General features: G+C 43.0%; 1 protein-coding gene and 1 long non-coding RNA gene across 6 annotated transcripts; one reads left to right on the plus strand and one right to left on the minus strand.

Annotated features, from left to right (window-relative positions):
- Window positions 1-179: 179 nt before the first annotated feature.
- On the plus strand, window positions 180-20103 carry mbd6 (methyl-CpG binding domain protein 6). Of its 5 annotated transcripts, XM_071475698.1 has the most exons (14): window positions 180-411; window positions 1347-1571; window positions 2376-2515; window positions 6737-6839; window positions 7220-7391; window positions 8498-9684; window positions 10039-10942; window positions 11445-12469; window positions 13595-13703; window positions 13848-13993; window positions 16381-17154; window positions 17308-17360; window positions 17559-17625; window positions 18273-20103. In XM_071475698.1, exons 3-14 carry the CDS (start codon window positions 2400-2402, stop codon window positions 18342-18344), a joined length of 4728 nt encoding a protein of 1575 aa, XP_071331799.1. In that variant the 5' UTR covers window positions 180-411; window positions 1347-1571; window positions 2376-2399; the 3' UTR covers window positions 18345-20103. The 5 variants fall into 5 exon arrangements, with proteins under 5 accessions (XP_071331799.1, XP_071331795.1, XP_071331796.1 ...); XM_071475694.1 differs by having other exon boundaries at window positions 8498-10942; XM_071475695.1 differs by lacking the exon at window positions 180-411 and adding an exon at window positions 432-822 and having other exon boundaries at window positions 8498-10942.
- On the minus strand, window positions 18533-21519 carry LOC139620327 (uncharacterized). The gene is made up of 2 exons (XR_011690807.1): window positions 21387-21519; window positions 18533-21117 (listed from the first exon to the last, which is right to left on the minus strand). It is a non-coding gene; the product is annotated as an uncharacterized lncRNA (long non-coding RNA).
- Window positions 21520-21526: the final 7 nt, after the last annotated feature.

Consider the following 21526-nt stretch of genomic DNA (forward strand, 5'->3'; position numbering starts at 1 on the left):
AAGATGTGTTTTTTGAGCTGAAATTCAGTGTAGACAGGTGAGCACGAATGCATAATTGTGAGCAGCAGACATGAATCCCGGGCCTGTTAATATTGTGACATTATCATGTCCTCCATCAAGCTGCTCTTATGTCTGTCTGGAGCACTACAAAGGTCCCGGTGCATGTCGGGTACAATACTCCCTAAACACTGAGTGCGCATGCTCGACAGAAAACTCCATTATTTTTTTCTCGGAATCTGTAAGAAAAAACCAGTGGGCAACTGTGAATTTGGGACATGGGTCATTATTATGGTTGTCGAAATACATTTGACTGCAAGACGGTTTAACAGAACAGTGAGCAAAGTGACGGCTGGATAGCTGGGCAGCGGGAGTGGGACATCCTACGGTGTTGTCGGGACTCTCCACAATCAAGTAAATTTCAGTCAGTTAGCGCTGCTAGCCTAGCTGCTGGTGTTAGCACCGACATCCCAGGCGCAGGAAAATGAAGCGTTATTGCCCTTTGTTTTTAAATTCGACTGGCAGACGTTGCATAAACGCTGAGAGCTGCCTAATCGCGTAAATACGAGATTTGGACGGCGGAATTATTTATTTTACGGCTATTTCTCTAAGTATCACTCGTTTTCAAAACACTCTCTGGCTAGTCCGTTAGCTAGCCAGCTAACTCTTGATTCTCCCGCGACCCTGAAAAGCCAGGACTCCAAAACTTCGCCAGCAGCCAGAGAGAGGGTCACGGGTCCAACTAACACAAACGCTAGCTAACGCCTGTCAGTTAATAAGTAAGGGCAATCTGGTGGGCACATTCATGAAGTATGATTTGCAAAGGTGTGTTATGTATTGCTCGTTATATGTTACCGTAGCTAACACGCAAGAGTTTCGCATCGGAGTGTTTAGTGCGCCTGACAGCTGTCACTACAACACAGTACAAAGTAGGGTCGCATATTAGCTTAGCTGTTAGCCTAGCTGCCTTCTGCCGTGTAGTTGGGGATTTATTTTTCCGTGGCTGCACACTGCAGATATGTTGACCTGAGCTCAGTTACTTAAAGAATTGATTTCAAGTTCCGCTAGCTTGTTTGTTTTTTGGTAAGCTGGCTGCTTTTTATTGTAACTGAATACCAAGTAAACCACGGGCCTATCAAAACACACCCTCCCACTTCAAAGTAGCTGCCGCTTGTTTTGAAGTTGTTTTATGTTTTTTAAGAGTAATGCAACATTGTAATCTGATGCAACATTGTAAGCAACAGTGTAATCTTGGATCACATAAATTGCAGGAAACTGTTTATTGCGTGAGGTATTTACCCTGGTTGTCCCTGTCAGATTACATAATCCACCTCCACTTTTCTTTGCAGGCTCTCCATCTTCATCCAAGCCCCTACTCTGATGTGAACTGAACAAAATAATCTGTAGGAGTCATCCTCTAAATTGAGGAGCTGCTTCATAGCTGGGGAAAGCCCAGGTGTTTGGGCCTCAAGTCAGGTTTTACTGGCAGTCTGTGTGCTTCTAACCCACCAGCATGCACATTAGACAGTGGATACCCTAGCCAAAACAGATCCTGGCTTCCCAAAGATGACAAGGTATGCAAGATTTTCTACAGTTATTCTTTTTTTATTACTCTCCCTTGGCAGTACACTGAAATATTTCTTTTGCCGTGGCCACACCCAGCAGTGATGAGTTTACATCATGTTTTAGATTTTAATTGAGACAACATTATGCAGAGGCTTGAAGAGCACAGACATAAGGATAGTAAATGTTGAGCACTTTGCCTTGCCTTTTTGGGTATGTAGAAGACAGTTGTCTCAGTAATTGACATTGAAGTAGTGTAGTAATATATTTATTGAGCAGCCCTAGTGTTTGCAGTTTTCATGATTCTTTGAATGCTTGGCTGTTTCATTTTGGTGCCAAGGTTAAATTTTGTAATGTTTGATGTTTGACGTTGTCATTTGGTGAAAACGTGGCCCACACATTTGGCCTTCAGGTTGGTTGAATTGGAGCATTGCTATTTCTTCACATTTTTATTCATCCATTTTATACATGCAAGTGTTTACTTATTTTAATGACTCCCACTGAGGCACAGAAAAACTACACTGATAGATCAACAAACTATAGTTGCATGCATACATTAGTATTTTCTGTAAAAAAGAATCCATTCAAAGTAAAAAAAAAAAAAAAAAGTAAAATTCATTATTAAATACTAATGACACTATGAGATATCTTTAGCCCATCACTCAAAAACATTTTAGTCAATGACATTGGCAAAAATTCCTTGTTTTGTATTTACAGTGAAAGGGGATATGTAACTCTTGGTCTTTAAAAGAAATTGAACTTAATTTTATGCGATTAAAAAGAAAACATGTATTAACATTGGCTGCTTTTCTAAGGTGCTGGCAGGCTGCAGCTACAAAATGATGGGAGGCAGTGACACTGTCAGTGGGGACAAGGATGGGGTCCACACCACTGCAATACACATCCCCATCGGCTGGCAGAGGAGAATTGAGAGTGGTCGGGTGATCTATGTCAGGTGTGTTTGTGCAGTTGAAGAGAACGCGCATGCAGACTTATTGCAGATGTTTACCAATATCTTGACTAGACATGAAACGGTATAGAAATTTAATGTCATGATTATCAGTATTATCACAAAGTTGTTGAAATTTGCTGAAAATGTTCAAAAAGTCATAACACACAACCTGAAATAATTTCACCAAGTAAATGTTTGCATTTAAACATTGAAGTAATAACATGTCCAACACACCTGTGTCACAGATGAGGACCAGGAGCCAGTAGCAGTGGCCTACTGGGTTAGCCTGCTGCAGGCCCTCTCTATAAACAGGAGAATAGCAATTTTTTTTTCCTGTGCTGTAACATCTTTCAAAGCACATACACTGTAAGCACACCTGCCACCTGTCAAGCATGGTGCTGTTAATCAGTAACACTGGCTACACTGCACTCAGGGATGAAAGAGTGAGCTGCAAAATAAGTTTTAAAAACAATCACCAATGGAAGCATCTCACACAAAGACTCAGCAGCTACAGTTCACTCTTTCTCTCCTGCATCTGTGTGTGTGTCTGTTCTTTGTGCATGACATCACTCCAAACAGAAAGGTAAGATGTCAATCACCTTTTAGTGGGTTTACTGGCGTTTAAAAAAAACCTGTTTATACCCGCTAACTTTGGTATAAAAGGGATGAAAACTCTCCAGGGGAGCTCTGTCACTGCCTTCTGCATGTTTTGACTGACGCATAACAAACCCACATTGCTTGCCACGCATGCATCTGGGAGCCTGTTGCTGGTTGTTGCCGTACAGAACCTAACGTGAGTCAAATTAACCATGGTAAAATTAGAATTTAAACAGTAATACTAACCGTTGGGCATTTCTACCATGATATAGTGGGAAACCAGTAACTGTTTCATCGCTAATCTTGACAAATGATTCTGATGTGAAGGCTTATTAATGTATACATGTATGAATGTGTGTATGTGTAAGCTGAATAAGTCATTTTGGAGAAATGAGAATGCTGGTTGCGCCACCATATGTGATGGGATATTACCTAGAAAGATGACTGGCTTAAGATTGCAGTAATTTTTTTTCCCAATAAAGATTTCCCTTTGGCTTATTTTTCTTGGCTAGTGCAGGTCAGATGATTTAAATGTGATCGCAGTGCACATATTTAATTGAACTGTGGTTGAATTTTGGTTAAAGTAAAAGTGTGCAAAATGTGCTGTTTTAAATATGAAATTGTGTCGGACTTTGGGCAACCAGGAGGTCATTTTTAATCCTTTCCAAACCAGTGAAATGGAGATGCGCATGACTGAAACAGCAATGGGCTGTTTAAAATTTTACTGCAGTTTTTTTTTTTTTTTTTTTTTTTTTAATGATGGGATGGGAAAAGAGATGGCACTCTCTTATCTCTAATTAATGTTACACACTCTCACCCGTAAATAAAGCATATAAACAAGAAACTGTGTGCTTACCTGCTAATGAGAGCACAATGATTGTAACAAGCAGCACAGGGTAGATGAAGCAAGCAATGCTAATCACAGATTCAGGCTTATCTTTTGCCAAAGGGAGAACAGCAGGATCCCACACAACTTAAGGGCAGGGGCCCTCAAGGGCCAGTAAAAGTTTATGCAGGCAGGTTGACTATGCAAGCTGCGTTGAGCCAAACAACTGTTGTATCTTCTGAGGTTGTTTTAAATTTAAGAATCCAGTACTAACATCATTGTTGGTGTGTCGCGGTCAGCTGTGTTTTATAATTTGCTGTTAGATTTGTTTTCAGAAATGTGACTTCTATGGGCTGTGACTAGCTTCAGATGATGATATTTGTTTGTGGCTCCCTCAACAAGCAGAGTGCCTGTAATGGTGCATTTAATTTATTTTTCTCATCTGTGACATTTGTGTACTGTCTCACTATTCAATATGTCTGTGTCAAGTAAGGACATAATAATGATGACGACAACAACAACAACAATGATAATGATAATAATATTATTATATTTATTTATTTTGATTGAAATGTCTTATTACAGTAAGTGTTGTGATGTGAGACCCCTCATCATGAAAAAGAGTTATTTTCACTTTTTTGCTGCTAGGTCAGTGAAAATGTAAAAAGGGGGAGTAAAACTCTGATCTACTGCCCAAGTGGGCCAAAGGGGGGAGAAAATGCTATGTCTGAACAGTCCTGCTATTTCATGTGAGTGTTGCACAATAATGTTACAACAAATGCACTCATTTGATAGGAATAAGCAAGGAAACACATATCTAAAATAAACATTTGGAAGATCCATCTTGATTCAAAGATAGTAGATAGTCCTCATGCCCCAATTGTTTTCTTCTTCCTGGAGGTGGGCCTCACTGTGCACAAGGGCCACCATGACATGTGAAACCTGTCACTTTCAAAGATTACTGATAGATTCCCTCACGCAAGTTGTAAACCTTAACCTCCGCTGCTACAACTCCATTGTCTTGGATATGATATAATGAAACGGCAGTTTATTTATACATAGGCTCTAATCTTGAATTATACCAGTCTTTTCAAATAACCACTAAAAGGAGATGACAAGGTGACAGGGAGCTGAGATCATATTTGAAACATCTCTATGATAAGTCTTATACTAAGACTAATTTGTCATCACCACACATGTAATGTGGTCTGTGCATAATCTGTTCCTGTTACTTGTTCAGTTTCAGAGAATTTTTGTCTCATCACTCTTTATGTATACTGGAAGCTTTGAGGCTGTTTTACAGAAACCTAATCTAGATCTAAGGGAGCATTTTTTTTTACATTTCTATTTTTTAAATATACATTTCTAATTTGCCAATTCTGTTCTTATTTACACTCACTGGCCACTTTATTAGGAGCACCTTGCTCGTACCAGGTTGAACCCCCTTTTGCCATCAGAAATGCCTTAATTCTTCGTGGCATAGATTCAAAAAGGTGCTGGAAACATTCCTCAGAGATTTTGGTTCATATTGACATGATGACAGTTGCTGCAGATTTGTCGGCTGCACATCCATAATGCCAATTTCCTGTTCCACTACATCCCAAAGGTGCTCTATTGGATTGAGTTTTGGTGACTGTGGAGGCCATTTGAGTACAGTGAACTCATTGTCATGTTCAAGAAACCAGTTTGAGATGAATTGAGCTTTGTGACATGGCACATTATCCTGCTGGAAGCAGCCATCAGAAGATGGGTTCACTGTGGTCATAAAGGGATGGACATGGTCAGCAACAATACTCAGGTAGGCTGTGGTGTTTAAACAATGCTTAGTTGGTATTAAGGGGCCCAAAGTGTGCCAAGAAAATATTCCCCACACCATTACACCACCACCAGCAGCCTGAACTGTTGATACAAGGCAGGATGGATCCATGCTTTCATGTCGTTGATGCCAAATTCTGACCCTACCAATCAGACCGGGCAATGTTTTTCCAATCTTCGATTGTCCAATTTTGGTGAGCTCGCGTGAATTTGAAGCTCTTAGATGACAGGAGTGGCACCTGGTGTGGTCTTCAGCTGCTGTAGCCCATCTGCTTCAAGGTTCGACGTGTTGTGTGTTCAGAGATGCTCTTCTGCATACCTTGGTTGTAACGAGTGGTTATTTGAGTTACTGTTGCCTTCCTATCAGCTTGAAGCAGTCTGGCCATTCTCCTCTGACCTCTGGCATCAACAAGGCATTTTCGCCCATAGAACTGCCGCTCACTGGATATTTTCTCTTTTTTGGACCACTCTCTGTAAACCCTAGAGATGGTTCTGCAGGAAAATAGATCAGCACTTTTTGAGATACTAGGTCACTTAAATCACCTTTCTTTCCCATTCGGATGCTTGGTTTTAACTTCAGCAGACTGTCTTGACCATGTCTACAAGCCTAAATGCATTGAGTTGCTACCATGTGATTGACTGATAAGATATTTGCGTTAACGAGCAGTTGAACAAGTGACCTAATAAAGTGGTCAGTGAGTGTATATTTACCTGGCAAAAACAGGATTTCAGAGTTTCTCTATTACAGCACAGCTGTTTGAAGAGCTACTTAAACCACATCATCATTTCTGTATGTTGCCCTGTAGATGGCTTTAAGTGCTTAAAATCCCCAAATCTCAATGGTAATTTAGATATGGAGATCTTGAAGTGTGTTCAGGTTTGCAACTTAGAACGTTGCTGTACTTTGAAAATGTCTTTTCTTGTATCCTTTACAATTCGCTTTGATTTTTCTGTAACAATTGGGTGTTGCTGCCTTCTTCCTATAGTCCCAGTGGCACTGGCCTGTCCTCTCTGGAGGAGGTCAAGACCTATCTGTTGACTGATGGCACCTGCAAATGTGGCCTGGAGTGTCCACTCATCATCCAGAAGGTAAAGCTAGTCTAAAAGTTATACATTTGTATGTGTTTGATGTGGGAGTCACTCTCACTCTGAATACATATTAAAACATTACCACTGTTGTGTCCACAAATAATAGCCACTTCATCATATAGCTTCATCATGTAATCACACATTTAAACAACGTGATGGAGAACCGTTTAACCTCTTCAAACTTACTTGATCAGTGTGGTGGATTAGTTTCAATAAGAGTTGTGTTTTCAGACACAACCAGCAGTGATTCTTGTATAAGATTGCATACATGAGTGTGAAGCACCCTCACTGATGGCTTTAATTGTCTTAATTTAATTAAACATCAGGAAAGGAGTTCTCTTGGAATTCTATCAAACCCTCTTTTGTCTGGTATCCTACAGGTTTTCAACTTCACTGTGGGAGTGAAGGTGGAACAGCACAGCCAGCCTTTAGGCAAAACAGAGCAGGACATGACCAAACTGTGTAACCACCGTAGGAAAGTGGTAGCGATGGCTGCTCTGTGTCGCAGTATGCAGGCCTCACAGCTGCCCTTCCCCAACCTTCATCATTCAGGTAAAGTTTTAAAGCACTGAGCACCGTAATAGCCAACATAGTCAAATAAAACCATAAACAAATCTGTTGAAATAACTTTTGTACACTAATTTCTACAGAGATAAACAGATGCTGATCAGCATCATGTGGGAAATGTTAATTTTGGTGCGGAGACCTCGATAAGGTGTCTCCAGTTCATCTTTGTCAGTTTCCACCAAATCTGTGTTGGGGTTGAGTGTGCTGTGTGCACAGTAGTAACCTCATGTCGAGGGTGCAACAGGTCTGTGATCTCCTATAGGACCCAAGACTCCAATGTTTGTTGGAGCTCATGGTCAGTATTGTCATCACCGTGGGATGAATTGGAGATGAAATTTAATTCATAAAAGTGTGAGAGGCTTTTATGATATTGTAAATACTCTATCCTCCAGTAAACCACATGCCTCCAAAAACATTTCTTCTCTCTCTCTCGCGCTCTCACTCTCTCTCTCTGCTTTAATCACAGTAAACAAACCCCTTATCCAAATCTGTTCTGTGAGCAGCTTCACCATCACTGCTACTCTGTGTCAAGTGTCGAGTTTTATCGTCAGTTTTCTGTCTGCTAGTATGGCAATTACCATTACATATCAGAGATATGCCTCAGGCAAATCCATACACATGCTAAATGCATCTTATTTTCTCTGTGGGAAGGCGCCAGAAACATTTTCAATTTTGAAGGAAAAAACAAAACAAAACACTGCTTCTGTGTGATCAGAATCACCCCAGGAGTGGGCGGGAGTGGGTCTTGCATCTGTGTGAGTAGGCAGTGATGGCCGGAAATCCTGTGAGAGCAGGTGGGTGTGGGATTGAAAAAATGTGTGCTGGTCAGTGCAGCAGCTGTCAGCTACACAAAACTGAAATCACTGATATTTTGATAGCATTAATGTACTTTCACAACAGCAGACATTCACCAAAGTCATGGTGTGTTAACATCAGGATGCTTTTCTTTAGCACTCGCTCAGTGAGTCATTATGGCAGAATATTCATACATAGTAATTTTTTAATAAATTAAATATTATAAATATTATAGTGTACAATTCATGAAAGTAGAGATATGAAGTAACAAGCTTTCTGTGTGTGTCCACTTTCAGAGATGAGCAGTCGAGTGGACAGCCGTGATCCAAAGGGGCTACTTTTGGAGCGGGAAGAAGAGGACCCTGGCATTTATCATCCCAAACTCCATCCAGTCCCTGCTCAACCCCACAACAACTTTCACTCAAATCCCTGTGCCAGCCCCAAATCCCCCCACCAGTTTATTTACCCTTACAATGGTTCCTCCCCCATCCTTCACACTGGCACAAACTCTCACCATCCCTTAGATACTTTGAGAAGGCTTCACCATCCTCCTCCTCTCCCTGCATCCTCCCCGTCTTCCTCCAACTCCTCATTCCCATCTTACAGTGTTGCCCAGAGGTCACCCCGCACCCCCACACCTCAGAACGTTAGTCAAGGTCAAAGAACACCCAAAACTCCGGAGACTCCTGGCTCTCCTCGGGTAGGGCCCCTGTCTTCACCACCTCCCTCTTCACCCATGACACTTGGTGGAGGAGGAAGAGGAGGACAGACTCACACTCATCACCCTCATGGTGTTATTGTGGGAGGCTCTACCCTCTCTCCGTCTCCCTCCCTCTCACCCTCTGTCCATAACATGAACTGTGTTTCTCCTCACCAGCAGACCCGCCACCCTTCAGCCTCTCCTTCCCCTCTCTCTGAGCAGGGCGGAGGCTCAACATTAGCAGAAGGAGGACAGATGGGAAGTAACTTGTCTCAGAGGAGGAAATCCACCTCTTCCTCTCCACACTCCCCTCTCCCTGGGGGCTCCCCAAACCCCAGCCCCCACTTCCCCAAGTACAAGCTGGAAGATATCTTAGAGCAGTTTAAGAACTCAGGCAACAGCAGCACTAATAACCACCATCTCCTAAACCCTAATAACCCCTCCTTACTGACCAACCAAAGCAGTAGCAACCCTCATGCTCTTTCCTCAAAGCCCTCAAAGAGTATCATGAGTCAGACTTCCAGCACAGGACCACCAGGTTTTGGGCTAAACTCCGCAGGCCCCTCTAATTTACCTCTGGGGCCATTTCTGAACCACCACCACAACCATCAGGGCAAAATGCCACATCCAGCCTCTTTCCCTGCAAGTAACTTACTCTCTGCAGCTGCCAAGGCTCAGCTGGCTAACCAGATAACCCAGAGCTCAAATGTGGCCAGCAACATAGTGAGTTTGCCCTCTTCTGTGGAGGTCTTGAAAGAGGCACAGCAGCAACAGTCATCAAAGGTAACTAACAGCACTTTACATAACAGCCACCCTCCCTCCTCCATTGCTTCTACCAGGCCTCCCCATTCCTCCCTTGCAGTAGCCTCCGCCATCCTCTTTCCTCCATCCCACTCTCTGGCTCAGTCTCTGGCTTCCTCTCTGCCCCACCTGCCTCCCACAGCAGAGCGCAGTGCGTCGCACAGAAAGAGGCAACGGCGGTCTCCGACAGTGCTCAGCATGCTTAGAGACACCCAGCAGCTGGCTAATGGGTCACAGAAGACCCCTCCAGGAGAAGCTGTTTCTGCTACAGTTATCAACCTTTCCTCGTCTTCCTCCCCCTCCTTTCACTCCTCCTCCTCTACCTCAACTGTGCAGAACCAGAGTGCTGTTATGTTGGAAACCCATCACCATGTCCTTCCCGGGCAGATGCCCAAGCTCCCTGCTCCTCGACAGACAGCACACCTTTCCAGGCCTCCGCGACAAAATGAGGCTCTGGATTTCACTACAGGTCTGACTCTTACATCTCTTGGCTTGGATCCTCCAACCCAGCCTCTGTCTGCTCTGTTACACCTGCTCAGTGTGCAGAATGCACAGGCCTCAGCCTCAGCATCAGCATCCAACTCTGCTTCCGCTCAGCCAGGGTGTGTGTCTGTTGAAGGAGGTGGACACACTAATAAACAGAGCCCCAGACTCTCACCCTCTTCTCCCGCTTCTCACTCTAACGTCAGGCACCCACAGAGTCGGTCACCCTGCCTAACCAATGACACTAACTGTCTGCCCTCAGTGCCACAGCCGCTGTCTCCTCCCACTTCCTCTCAGTTCAGATCAGTGCAGTCTCATTCACATCCTCAGTCTATTAAATCAAGTCCCCCCCAAAGACATTCTCCTTCTTCAACAGTGCTGGCCAACTCATATGTAGCTTTACACAACAGCAGCAGCCCATTTCATTCTAGATCCACAACTCCCTCAGATAAACATCAACTAACTGAAAATCACATTCCTACAGTAGACTCTCTTTCACAGCCACCTTCGCAGGAAGCTGCACCAGAAGGCACAATGGCAGTGGAGATCAGTAGTAACAACGTGTCAACATCAGCTGACCTGAGTCATTCTCAAGGCAGTGTTTCTATGGCAATATCCACCTCCCCGAAGCCTCTTGACCTTAGCAACCATGTCCTGGCCCTTCTCACTGCATCTTCGACTGTGCCACAGGGGGAGGGCACGTCGTCCAACCGTATCGCTGATGTTGAGATGTGTTCCCAAGAAAATCACACTGCAGGTGAGGATATTCTTTAGTCTGAAGTATGTCATTAGTCTTGAAGATATAACTTAAACTTGTGAATGCATGTAGAAGTAAAATTTGTAGAGATTTTTAGCATACTGAAAATGTACCCATATACACATTAAGATTCTCTCAAAAATGTTGCTCATACAAGTGTGATGAATACGAGTTTTTTCTGTGTGGTCATGAGCTTTCCCTGTTAGGCTTTACAGATGCCCATATGTCTTAGGATGGTTTAAGGCAAGGAATCATTTTTTTTGTCATGATTGCAACCTCTATGGGTGTTGCTTTGGATCGATATAAGTGCACCTGTTTATTGTTATTGATGTGTTATTTTTCGCTTGTGAATGCTTTTTTTTTCGCTACCTGTTAGCACTCAATGTTGCCCCAGAGTTAAATTGGTTAAATAGTTAAATCCTGTGTAAAAACATATATTTGATTTACTTATTGATACGTCACCCTGAGCAAAGGTGAGTGATTCATGTCTCTCCCTTTGCAGGGGCAGAAGAGTCTGGATATGTGTACCCAAAGGTCTCCACAGTGACCAAATCGCCAGCAGCCACCAGCCCTGGGCCCACCATCTCCTCTCGTCTTGGGGATAATAACAATACCCCCACCCCTTCAGCGGTGGGTGACTCAACCACTCCCATACCTCTGGCAGAGGCCTTCCCCTTCATGAACCAAGAGCAGCTGCTTCAGCTGCTGTCATCCACAGGAGGTCTACCATCCCTCCTGGATCCCACAGTCCTTGCATCATTGCCCATAGGGGGCCTGTGGTTGGGAGGACAACATGCACAGATACCCCCTGCCAATGCTACACTACAAACAACACAGAATCTTGCAGAGCAGCAGCAATCAGAGCAACAGCAACAGCATTTACTCATACAACAGCAAGAGACACAGCAGCAAAACCAGGATCAGCAACAGAAGCAACAACATATAAACAACAATCCTCTCTTTCCCTTGTTGCCCTTGTTGAGTGGTGCCCAAGGGGAGTTGCCTCTGAACCTTTTGGGCCTATTGAACCCACTCCCACCCCCTGCCTCAACCCCTACCCCAGGACAGGAAGCTGATTTAGGACTAACAGAAAAACCTAGCCTCCAGGCTCTGGTAATGGCTTCGTTGTTGCTCGGGCAACAGCAGGCACATTTGTTACCTCTCTCTGGGCTTGGTCAGTTGAGTCAGGTCAGCTTGGAAGTTCCTCTCCAGCAGCCACAGCAGATCCCCACCACACTGGAGGGACTCACCCTGGATAAAGCCTCTGGCCTCCTGGATCCATCTACCCTGCCAGGCCCAGGGCTCTTGGAGGTCGCCCAGGGTCTTCTCCCCATTCCTCCAGGAGCTGAGGGCACTATCCAAGCCCTACAGTCTTTGCTCCTTCCTGCCACGCTTCCTCCTCCCCCTGCAGCCTTCCTGCCCCTCAGTCCTGCCTTGCTCACTGCTGCCCTGAGCTCTGCAGAGCTCCACCCACCTCCCCACTCCCATTTAGCTCCTGCACAGCAAACCCAACATACCCAACCTCAGGTAGGCTCCCTTGTTTCCTATAACTCTTTCCTCTGAGCTCCCCTTGGGCCCTGTTCAGACCTGGTATTAACATGCGTCTTCAGTGATCCAATCACAAGTGGTCAGCTCTATGTTCCGCTGTTCACATCTGGCTTTGAAATAACGTCTCCACATGCGTCTTGAGTGACCACTTGTGATCGGATCTTGCTTCTGTGCTTCGTATGCAAATAAACAGGAATGCGTTGTTTGTTTTTAGCCAGTCAGACAGACAGGTCTGTTGTCAATGTGCTTCTGTGTGTGTGTGTGTGTGTGTGTGAGTGAGTGAGAGAGCGAGCAAGAGAGAGAGCAGTACGGGGCGTTTGAGGGAATCAATGCACTGCGCACAGCTCTACAGTAAAATGAGGTTTTAGCCATAAGAAATAGTAAAATATTTTTGGTTCATTATGACAATGTGGCGGGACTCATTACACTGTGACAGAGGATGTCAGTAGAGGAGGCAGTCCTTCAATGTGAGCAGGATGCATTTGCATTCACTCACTGCTAAAAGAACGTGGCCACCCGTGGCCCAGAACACCTCTGAATGTGGTGAGTGATTGGGTCTCAAATGTGTCTTGAATGCGTTCTGGGGCATTCACACCTGTACTTAAGAGTTGTCCACTTGTGATCAGATCACTCATGATGGATGTTAATACCAGGTCTGAGCAGGGCCTAAGTTTCCCTTGAAAAATGTATGAGCTTATTTCCTTAACTGCTTAATTGTTTTTCCCATGCATTAGTTGCATTTTTCCTCAAAAACCCAGTAAATTCCTGTTCTGCTAAAGCATGTTTTTCCCTAAACTTCTTTTAAAGGGAGCCTTCCACAAACTAGATGGTTTGTTTGGGTTGGTTACAGGCTGTCAGTCTTAATGTATTTGTGTTGTGAATGCACATATTTTTCAAAACATTTTATAATGACAGAGAGAGACAAGAATTTCTCTTTGTGAAAGACAAGAATTTGAATATAAAGTCTTGTCTCTCTGTATGTCTCCAACCCAGTCTACTTTTTTATTTTTTTTTTTTTTTAATTTTTTACACCTTTTGTCTGTTTTTATTTTTTTTGCCTGGAACTCACATCTTCTCCTCTGTCCTCTGTCCTATACTCTCCAGGTACCTACTGATGCTGGTGTTGACACCCTCATACCCCTGTCTCTCCAAGGCAAGGACAACCCCATCCTCCAACAGTTACTTCCCACTTTGCTTAACCCTGCTGTATTAGGTGAGTTAGTGCCCACACTATGTAACACTTCTTTCTCAAGTTAAAGTCAGTATGTTGGGAATATATGATCTGTTCTGTTAAAACATTGCAGGCATTTTGTAGCAGTAAGTCATTATATCAGTGCATCAAATTTGTCTTCTGTAGGAGATCTCTCTGGCATCACAGCCCTCCATAACATGGTAGGAATTGGAACAGGTTCCATCCTTCTACCCTCAGTCCAAACCTCTGCTTTGGGCATGCCTCTTCTACAAGGTCCTGATGGGGCCATCAACTTGCTAAACAACATACAGGTAGGTAACTGGAATGCAGCTAAGCAAAAGTATATCAATTGGCTAGTGCCTAAAAAGTGATGTTGTTTGAGATGTATGCACTTTGGTTGTTAAATGATGATTGAATTTTTAAATAGAGATATCCTGAGCTGATCCTAACAATCATAATCCAGGCAGATGCCCAAATACCCATTTTACACCAAAATTAGAAGGTAAAAGCTTGTTTTTTTTAAATGCAGGTAAACCCATTAAAAAAAACAATTGACTCCTTTTACACTGCCAGCCAAGTTTGATGGAGAGGACGCACACAATTTCACCACATACAGAACACACAAACGCAGACACAGAGGAGAAACAGTGAGCTGTGGGCTGTCCTGCATACTGGTAAAACGGATCAGTCAAGTCTCATCCCTAGGTTGGTGGTCCTAGTGTCAAAGCCTCCGTGTGAGACACTGTGATTGTGTGTTTTTAGTTGTTTTGGGGGTGCAGTTCTCTCTTACAGTGTCTGAAAGACCTCACAGCATGAAAAAAGGGGTGAAAAATAGATTTAATTTTACATCAATGCCAATCAGAGCCGGAGAAGAGAAATACTGGTGTCTATTGTAGAGTCAGGTGTGAATGCTGATTGTACTATTTTAGTGGGTCTGGTTTTTTTTACCAGTGGAAAAGGGGCTATATATCCGCTAAAATAAAGTCAGGCAAAATCAGTCCCTTTCTTTAGTGTACTCTACTGTGTTTTCACCACATCAGCATGCTAGTGTTGTGGCGCTGCTCTCTTTTATGGCAGCTGGGTTCTACACTGTGAGAGGCCATTTGAGTACAGTGAACTAATTTTCATGTTTAAGAAACCAGTTTGAGCAGATTTGAGCTTTGTGACATGTCGTGTTATCCTGCTGATGGTCAGCAAACAATACTTAGGTAGGCTGTGGTGTTTAAACGATGCTCAGTTGCTATTAAGGTTCCCAAAGTGTGCCAAGAAAATATCCCCCACACCATTGCTGAACTGTTGATACAAGGCAGGATGGATCCATGCTTTCATGTCGTTGATGCCAAATTCTGACCCTACCATCCAAATATTGCAGAAGAAATTGAGACTCATCAGACCAGGCAATGTTTTTCCAATCTTCGATTGTCCAATTTTGGTGAGCTTGCGTGAATTGAAGCCTTGTTTTCCTGTTCTTAGCTGACAGGAGTGGCACCTGGTGTGGTCTTCAGCTGCTGTAGCCCATCTGCTTCAAGGTTTGACGTGTTGTGTGTTCAGAGATGCTCTTCTGCATACCTTGGTTGTAACGAGTGGTTATTTGAGTTACTGTTGCCTTCCTATCAGTTCGAAGCAGTCATTCTGCTGAAAATTTACAGTGAGCAGCCTTTCTCCTCTGACCTCTGGCATCAACAAGGCATTTTCGCCCATAGAACTGCCGTTCACTTGATATTTTCTCTTTTTTGGACCATTCTCTGTAAACCCTAGAGATTGTTGTGCTGGAAAATCCCAGTAGATGAGCAGATTCTGAAAAAACAACCATGCCATGTTCAAAGTCAAAATCACCTTTTTTCCCTATTCTGATGCTCAGTTTGAAGAAGGTTGTCTTGACCATGTCTACATGCCTAAATGCAATGAGTGGCTGCCATGTGATTGTCTGATTAGATATTTGCGTTAATGAGCAGTTGAACAGGTCTACCTTTATAAAGTGACCAGTGAGTGTAAATACATTAATTCATTAGCAAAGAGTAGTTTGCTGTTTTTTCTGTCACTGTCACTTAAGCAGGTTTAAAGGGTAACTGTTGCCAGTGGCAGGTCGTATCATCCTTTGCTTTAAATTAACAAAAATAATCTCAGAGTAACTTGATGACAGGACAAACTGAAACTTGTGTGATCTCTGCAAGCTGGTAAGTGTACTCAGCCAGAGATCTTTGGTAAGACAAGAACTTCCACTCTTTAACACCACTGTATAACCTCAAGTGTTTTTGGAGGCACAACAATTCCAGAGAAATGTCCCCTCTCTGGCAAATTGTGTTACATCACTTTAACTAGTTGCATTCTCCCAACTTCATAGTTTTAAACCATGTCCTTAACTATTTCAATTAAGTTGCTTGTGAAAAAATGTGTGCCAAAATTATTACTCTACAGGTGTTATTTAGGTGTCAGAAATGTATTTAACATTCAGGTACATGGTATTTAGGTTAAAAAGTATAGAATTGGACTTAGTATTGGCAGATACCCAGTGCAGAAGGCTGTTTTAAATTGTCTGTGGCTTATTACCGAGTTTGAACAGTGAATATGTCAGGAAATGTGGATATTTTGCTTTTGGCTTGTTCTGGGTCAATAAGAAAACTCATTGTTTCCTAATATTTATTTTGGAATATTTGACTGTCTGATTTAACAGAATTTTTTAACTTTTCTCCTCCAGCTAAACCTTGCACCACCCTCAGAGGGAGAGAAGCCAGTCTCAATGCAGGAAACACAAAGCCCTGCCCCACAGGAAGACATTCCAACCAGTCAGATTACTCCTGATGTGGTCCCCAGCCCTGTTCCAGCTCCGCCTTTAGCTCCTGCCCCTGCCCAAGAACCCTCCCAACCCCCCCAGCGAGAATCGGAGGGCAGGTCTGTGATTGATCCTTACACCTCTTTCATGGACACGATTTATACCTCTTTCCTTCAAGTCAGTGCTAAAGAGCAGGAAGACGGGGCCCACTTGGGACCATCTGATCCCACTTCACCTTTCTGTGCCTTACCGCCAGTTTCTTTCCCTGTGGAGCACCATACCCCGTCCACCTCTGTCCCAACTTTGCCACAGGCAAGTGCCCCAGTCTCACTGAGTCCACGTAGGGCCTGTTCCCTCCGCAACCCAGACTTATCCCGACTTAGCCTGGAGGCAGCAGCCCATTCCCCAGCGCAAGGGACACCCAAACCCACTGAGGATGGGTCTACGTCACCCTCACAAAGGAAGCCAGTCATAGTCGAGGGACATACGCACCCAGAACCTCCTATGCCACCCATATATTTGGAAGAGACTAAGACAGACTGTACTGGGCCTGCTGCAGCTGTGTGTCCTTTTGTGGAGGCAGGGGGAGATAGGCAGGGACACCTTTGCCATTCAGGGTACCTCAGTCCCATGGATGGATGCAGTGGGAGGCCCAATGAGGAGACAGCTGGGGCATTCCTACACACTGAACAGGGAAGGGTAAGTGTCTGATTTTTCTACCTTCTTCAAACTCTGGCACAATTTAATATCACAAGCGGGACTGCATCATCAACCTGTTGAGCCATCAGAATTTGCACTTGCTGCTTTCATGATGGTGTTTTTGTAATGTGATTTCTGATTCTACCTCCCAAGGATCAAGCAGGAGCAGCAGGTGGGGCCAGAAGAGGAAGGAAAAGGAAACAAACGTAAGTTATCAGACATATGACACAGGGAAATTATCTGGATTAACAATTTCCATTAAAAATGAGGTTGCAAAACCTTGCAATATAATCATCAATGCGTAAGACAAACTTTTAGTTTTGCTGATGCCTCATTACAACTGTCCTGTTAGGAGTATTTGGCTATATCATGCTGTATTGAGTGTTTCTTGCTTTGTTTGTTAGGCTACAGAATGTGTTAGAAGACTTTAGAGACATGGATGCTACAGCACTAGAGGAAACCAAGGCTGCGGTAAGACCCTGCTATAGAATTATGTGACATTTTCATGTCATCATATTGTTCATATACTGTACCAAAGTAACAGTGAGTGAAAGTGGTTTAACTAGCCTGAAAAATTTTGAAAAAAGTTTTGAAACTAGAGACCATCTTACATTGGAATCACACCAGTCACAACAATTGCCAACATGTTGACAATCCAACCCATGAGTACTCAGTAATCATTACAACATTATTACAAGAGTACACACACACAAACTCACAAGGTGAAAACAATACCAGCCACTCTGTCACAAGCTGGTAAAAAGATCACATGAGCTTTATGAGCAAATATGTATTAGAATCACAGATGATTTAATTTCCATTGGTTTTTAAAGGTTAAGAATGAACCTTTAACCTCAAAAGGAGCGGGCTTCAAGTTTTTGTTTGTATTTCTAAACACAGTGAAAATAAGACACTGAGTCCGTGCAAGCTGGAACGGCAGTGTTCTATTGTGTACACTGCACTCTGGCTATGAAGGGTTTGCTAAAGGAAAGGTTTCTGCTCAGCGCTGGGTATCTGGGAATGATTGTGCAGTTCTGAATACAGTGGTAGTCATTTCACCACTGGGAGGCTGTAAGGGATATAGGCTTGATGTGTGTCATTTCTCTCTCTTGCTCCAGACAGCACTGCTGAAGCCTGAGAGGTCAGTCCGCGGCAGGAGGCGACGAGGCACCAGGTCTCAGCGGCAGTGATTGGTGGAGGGAGCTGTCAGTCAGAGCTGTTCACCAATCAAAGGTGGCCAGATGCCCTCTTTCCCTTCCCTCTCTCCACCATCATCACCACTGTTTAGACTTTTTCTTTTAAAATTCAACTGCACTAATATTATGTTGTCATGTCAACCATTGTTATGGCAACCACTATGAAAAACACATAGGAGAGATCTAGTCTGAAAAATTTATTTATAAAATGTTAAAAAAAAAAAAAGAAAATGGAAAAAAAGACGAGAGTGTGTGGATACTTTTTCACTTAGGTCTTCTCTTAGGTCTAGTTCACAAAATAATGGTTGCTTGACATTGTGATCAGAGATCTGTTAATTATGGTCTGTGTTAGAATTATGTCAGCGGGAAAACACAAAAAATAACAAGCAAGAGTACTGTTTTCTTCTCATCAGTGTGTAACTGTGAGTCAGGATAAAACCCATCTACTTGAAGGATGCTCTCTGTTGAAAGTGTCTGTACGTGTGTGGATGTGTGTCTTTTTATGTGTCTGAGTGTGTGTTGGACAACAGTGCTATTGCTGAGCCCCTCACTGTCCAACCTTCAGTTGAATTTATTTTCATTTTAGTAAACATGACCCTGTCTGTTTGTAATATAAAGACACTCAGAGCAGTTGTATGTCAAAGAAACGTACTAAGAGGTGCTGGAAGAGAATATAGAAGGGAACAGACTTGAGTTGTTTTTTTTTCCCCTCAGTATGAAATAATCTTTGTATGGGACAAACCAAGGAAATAATGTGGTTCACCCTATCAGGTTTCTTAGTCAGTTTACATCAACCACTTGTCACATTTTTTTTTAAATCCAGTTTTGACATCCTGTGAGATTTCCCTTTTTAATGGTTTGTATATCGCTAATAGTTTTATGAACTGAGAAAATGTTAATTTTTAAACTGAAGTTTTTTGTGCAACTCTGAAAAAACACGTCAGGGTTTCCCTACAGACTAGGAAAACTATTATAAGTGAATCTGACCACACCCAGTTTTTGATATTTGCAAGGTCCATAACAAATCTGGAACAATTCAAAAAAACCTGGAGCACAATTTGTCCCACTTTGATAACCCACTTACAATTCACATGTTGTCTAATTTGATGCTGTAAAGAACTACTTGTAGCTGTGGTATGATGGAGACTGTAATTATCTGTTGACACAACACCCACCCAAACTTTCACCCCCCCTCCAGCCATGAGATAGATGTCTAGATTGAAATGGAACATTTGCAGGAACCCTGGGTTTATATTAAGTACAGTATGAACTTTGATTGTATGAACGAATGGCTGGGAAACAGAGAGCTATGATGTCTTACGTCGGTCTATTGAGTCTGTGTGTTACTGTGGATTTGGAGTTATATCCTCCCTCTGTCTCATATCACTGTTTGAGCTCTCCTCCACACACTGCCCTGCCCCAAGTACTGGCATCTCTAGCTGTATTAAAAAAAGATTTAAAAAAATAAAAAAAAGTGAAAAAGAAAGCAGATTATGCAATTTCTACACTTGGAGATTTGTACATATGTACAGTTAATGTGTTTTATTTTGATTTTATATTGTTAGAGAAAGAGACAAGAGAGAAAACAATGAATTGTGAATTTTTCTGGGAATTGTAATTAAGTATTTTTCTCATTCTACCCCTTGCTTTCAATACTTATGTTTAAAAAGACAATTAAATTGTGGACTGTAGCTTTCTTTTTTATATGGGAGTCTTTTTGTTATTTAATATTAAACTATTTACAGAAAAGTTACATTGTGTGGAATTCTGTTCAGAAAAGGTGAGCATCTTCATGGTACAATTTATCCTGTATATATCTGAATAGGGCGTTAACTCTGACAAGTTGTTGAATAAGGATTATATTGGACATTTGCATGGTGTAGTTTGGAGAAAATGTATTAACAAATCTGTTTGTAGTGACTGATTGCTTAAAAAAAATAAGTAAAGAGAACTTTAAAATAATATTGACCTACAGTAGCAGTTTTCTGCAGTTACAGTAATTTTTGACCTGTGGGCAGGCGTACTAGAGGTTAAAGTGTTGTGCCTCGACTCGTGTTACCGTGCCGACAATAAAATCCAGAGGCAACTGCAAGAGTGTTTAAAGTATTGATTATTTGTGCAGAGTTATTGACTGTCAGGATCCCTTACCTTATTGAAGGATGTTATGTTTTCAGACCTGTTGTTTTATTCTTTTTGTTATCAGTTTTGATGCAGATAAATAACAAGGTTCTTTTCTTTATGTTTTCTAATTTTCATTATTGTGCAGCCTCCATGTAGCCCTCTACATTGTAAACAAGTATGCGATTTTTTTTTTAATGGTCATGGTAATGTGTTTGCAGTTTTTGTGCTGCATCATCCCTGCTTCATCAGACACTGTAAAACGCTGTGAAGGGGAGGCCTGAACTCATCTTTTAATCAATAGTCCTCACTGCCTTCCCACAATCGTTTCTAGTGCCTTCCAAGAAGTACAGTCAGGCATAGCAGAGGGGCCAAAGTATGACCTTGATGATTAGTCACTGAATCAGCAGGTCTGGCGGCTGTAAGGCTGTAATGAAGTTATCCTTCATTTTTCTGCTCGGATGTGACGCAGCATCATGGGGCACTTGCTTTCCGCCTTCCCGTGAGGATGCTGAGGCTGTGGATACCACTTTAAAGAGACGGATGCAGACCACGCCCTTCCTCGACCCGCCGATGGAGGGCGCTGTGGCGACCAAAGCAGGCCGATCATCAGCAGCTTTACCTCACTGCCCTTCCAGCAGCATCTCACCTTCAACCGACCAGACGCACATCCAACACCGCACCCGAAAAATAAGGGAAAAAGCATAAGAGAGAAAGGTAGCGTCAAATAAACCAACAGAGGTAATCGAGCAACACTAGAGTCGTTTGTTTTAATGATGTAGGGCATCGTTTTGCGCTTTGACATCTAATTTAACCTGGCCGCCTCACTGCGACAAGGAAGCACCGTTCAGCTGCGCATAAATAAATTGCAACGTCTGTCAGCCTGTCAAGATAAAACTGTCCATTCTCTCCACCAACCTCAGAGTCCTCTCGACGAAGAAGGTCGACGCCTCTGCGCATCCCTCGTCCTTTATTTTGACGGTCCGATCGGGCCCGGGTCAGCGTCTGTCCGCCTCAGCCCCAGCAGCATCTTTTCTATCAGCAGAAAACAGCATCCT

The sequence above is a fragment of the Trachinotus anak genome, unplaced genomic scaffold (assembly GCF_046630095.1).
Source record: "Trachinotus anak isolate AG129_WGS33_773 ecotype Australia unplaced genomic scaffold, CSIRO_AGI_Tana_v1 ptg000004l, whole genome shotgun sequence".
Classification (NCBI taxonomy): Eukaryota; Metazoa; Chordata; class Actinopteri; order Carangiformes; family Carangidae; genus Trachinotus; species Trachinotus anak.

What these genes read in the sequence shown, in the direction of transcription:
- mbd6 (XM_071475694.1), top strand. Translation starts at nt 2,400, where the DNA reads ATGATGGGAGGCAGTGACACTGTCAGTGGGGACAAGGATGGGGTCCAC. An exon ending in GTCCACTCATCATCCAGAAG is followed by an intron (nt 6,840 to 7,219) that starts GTAAAGCTAGTC and finishes GGTATCCTACAG; the next exon opens with GTTTTCAACTTCACTGTGGG. An exon ending in TAGAGGAAACCAAGGCTGCG is followed by an intron (nt 17,626 to 18,272) that starts GTAAGACCCTGC and finishes CTCTTGCTCCAG; the next exon opens with ACAGCACTGCTGAAGCCTGA.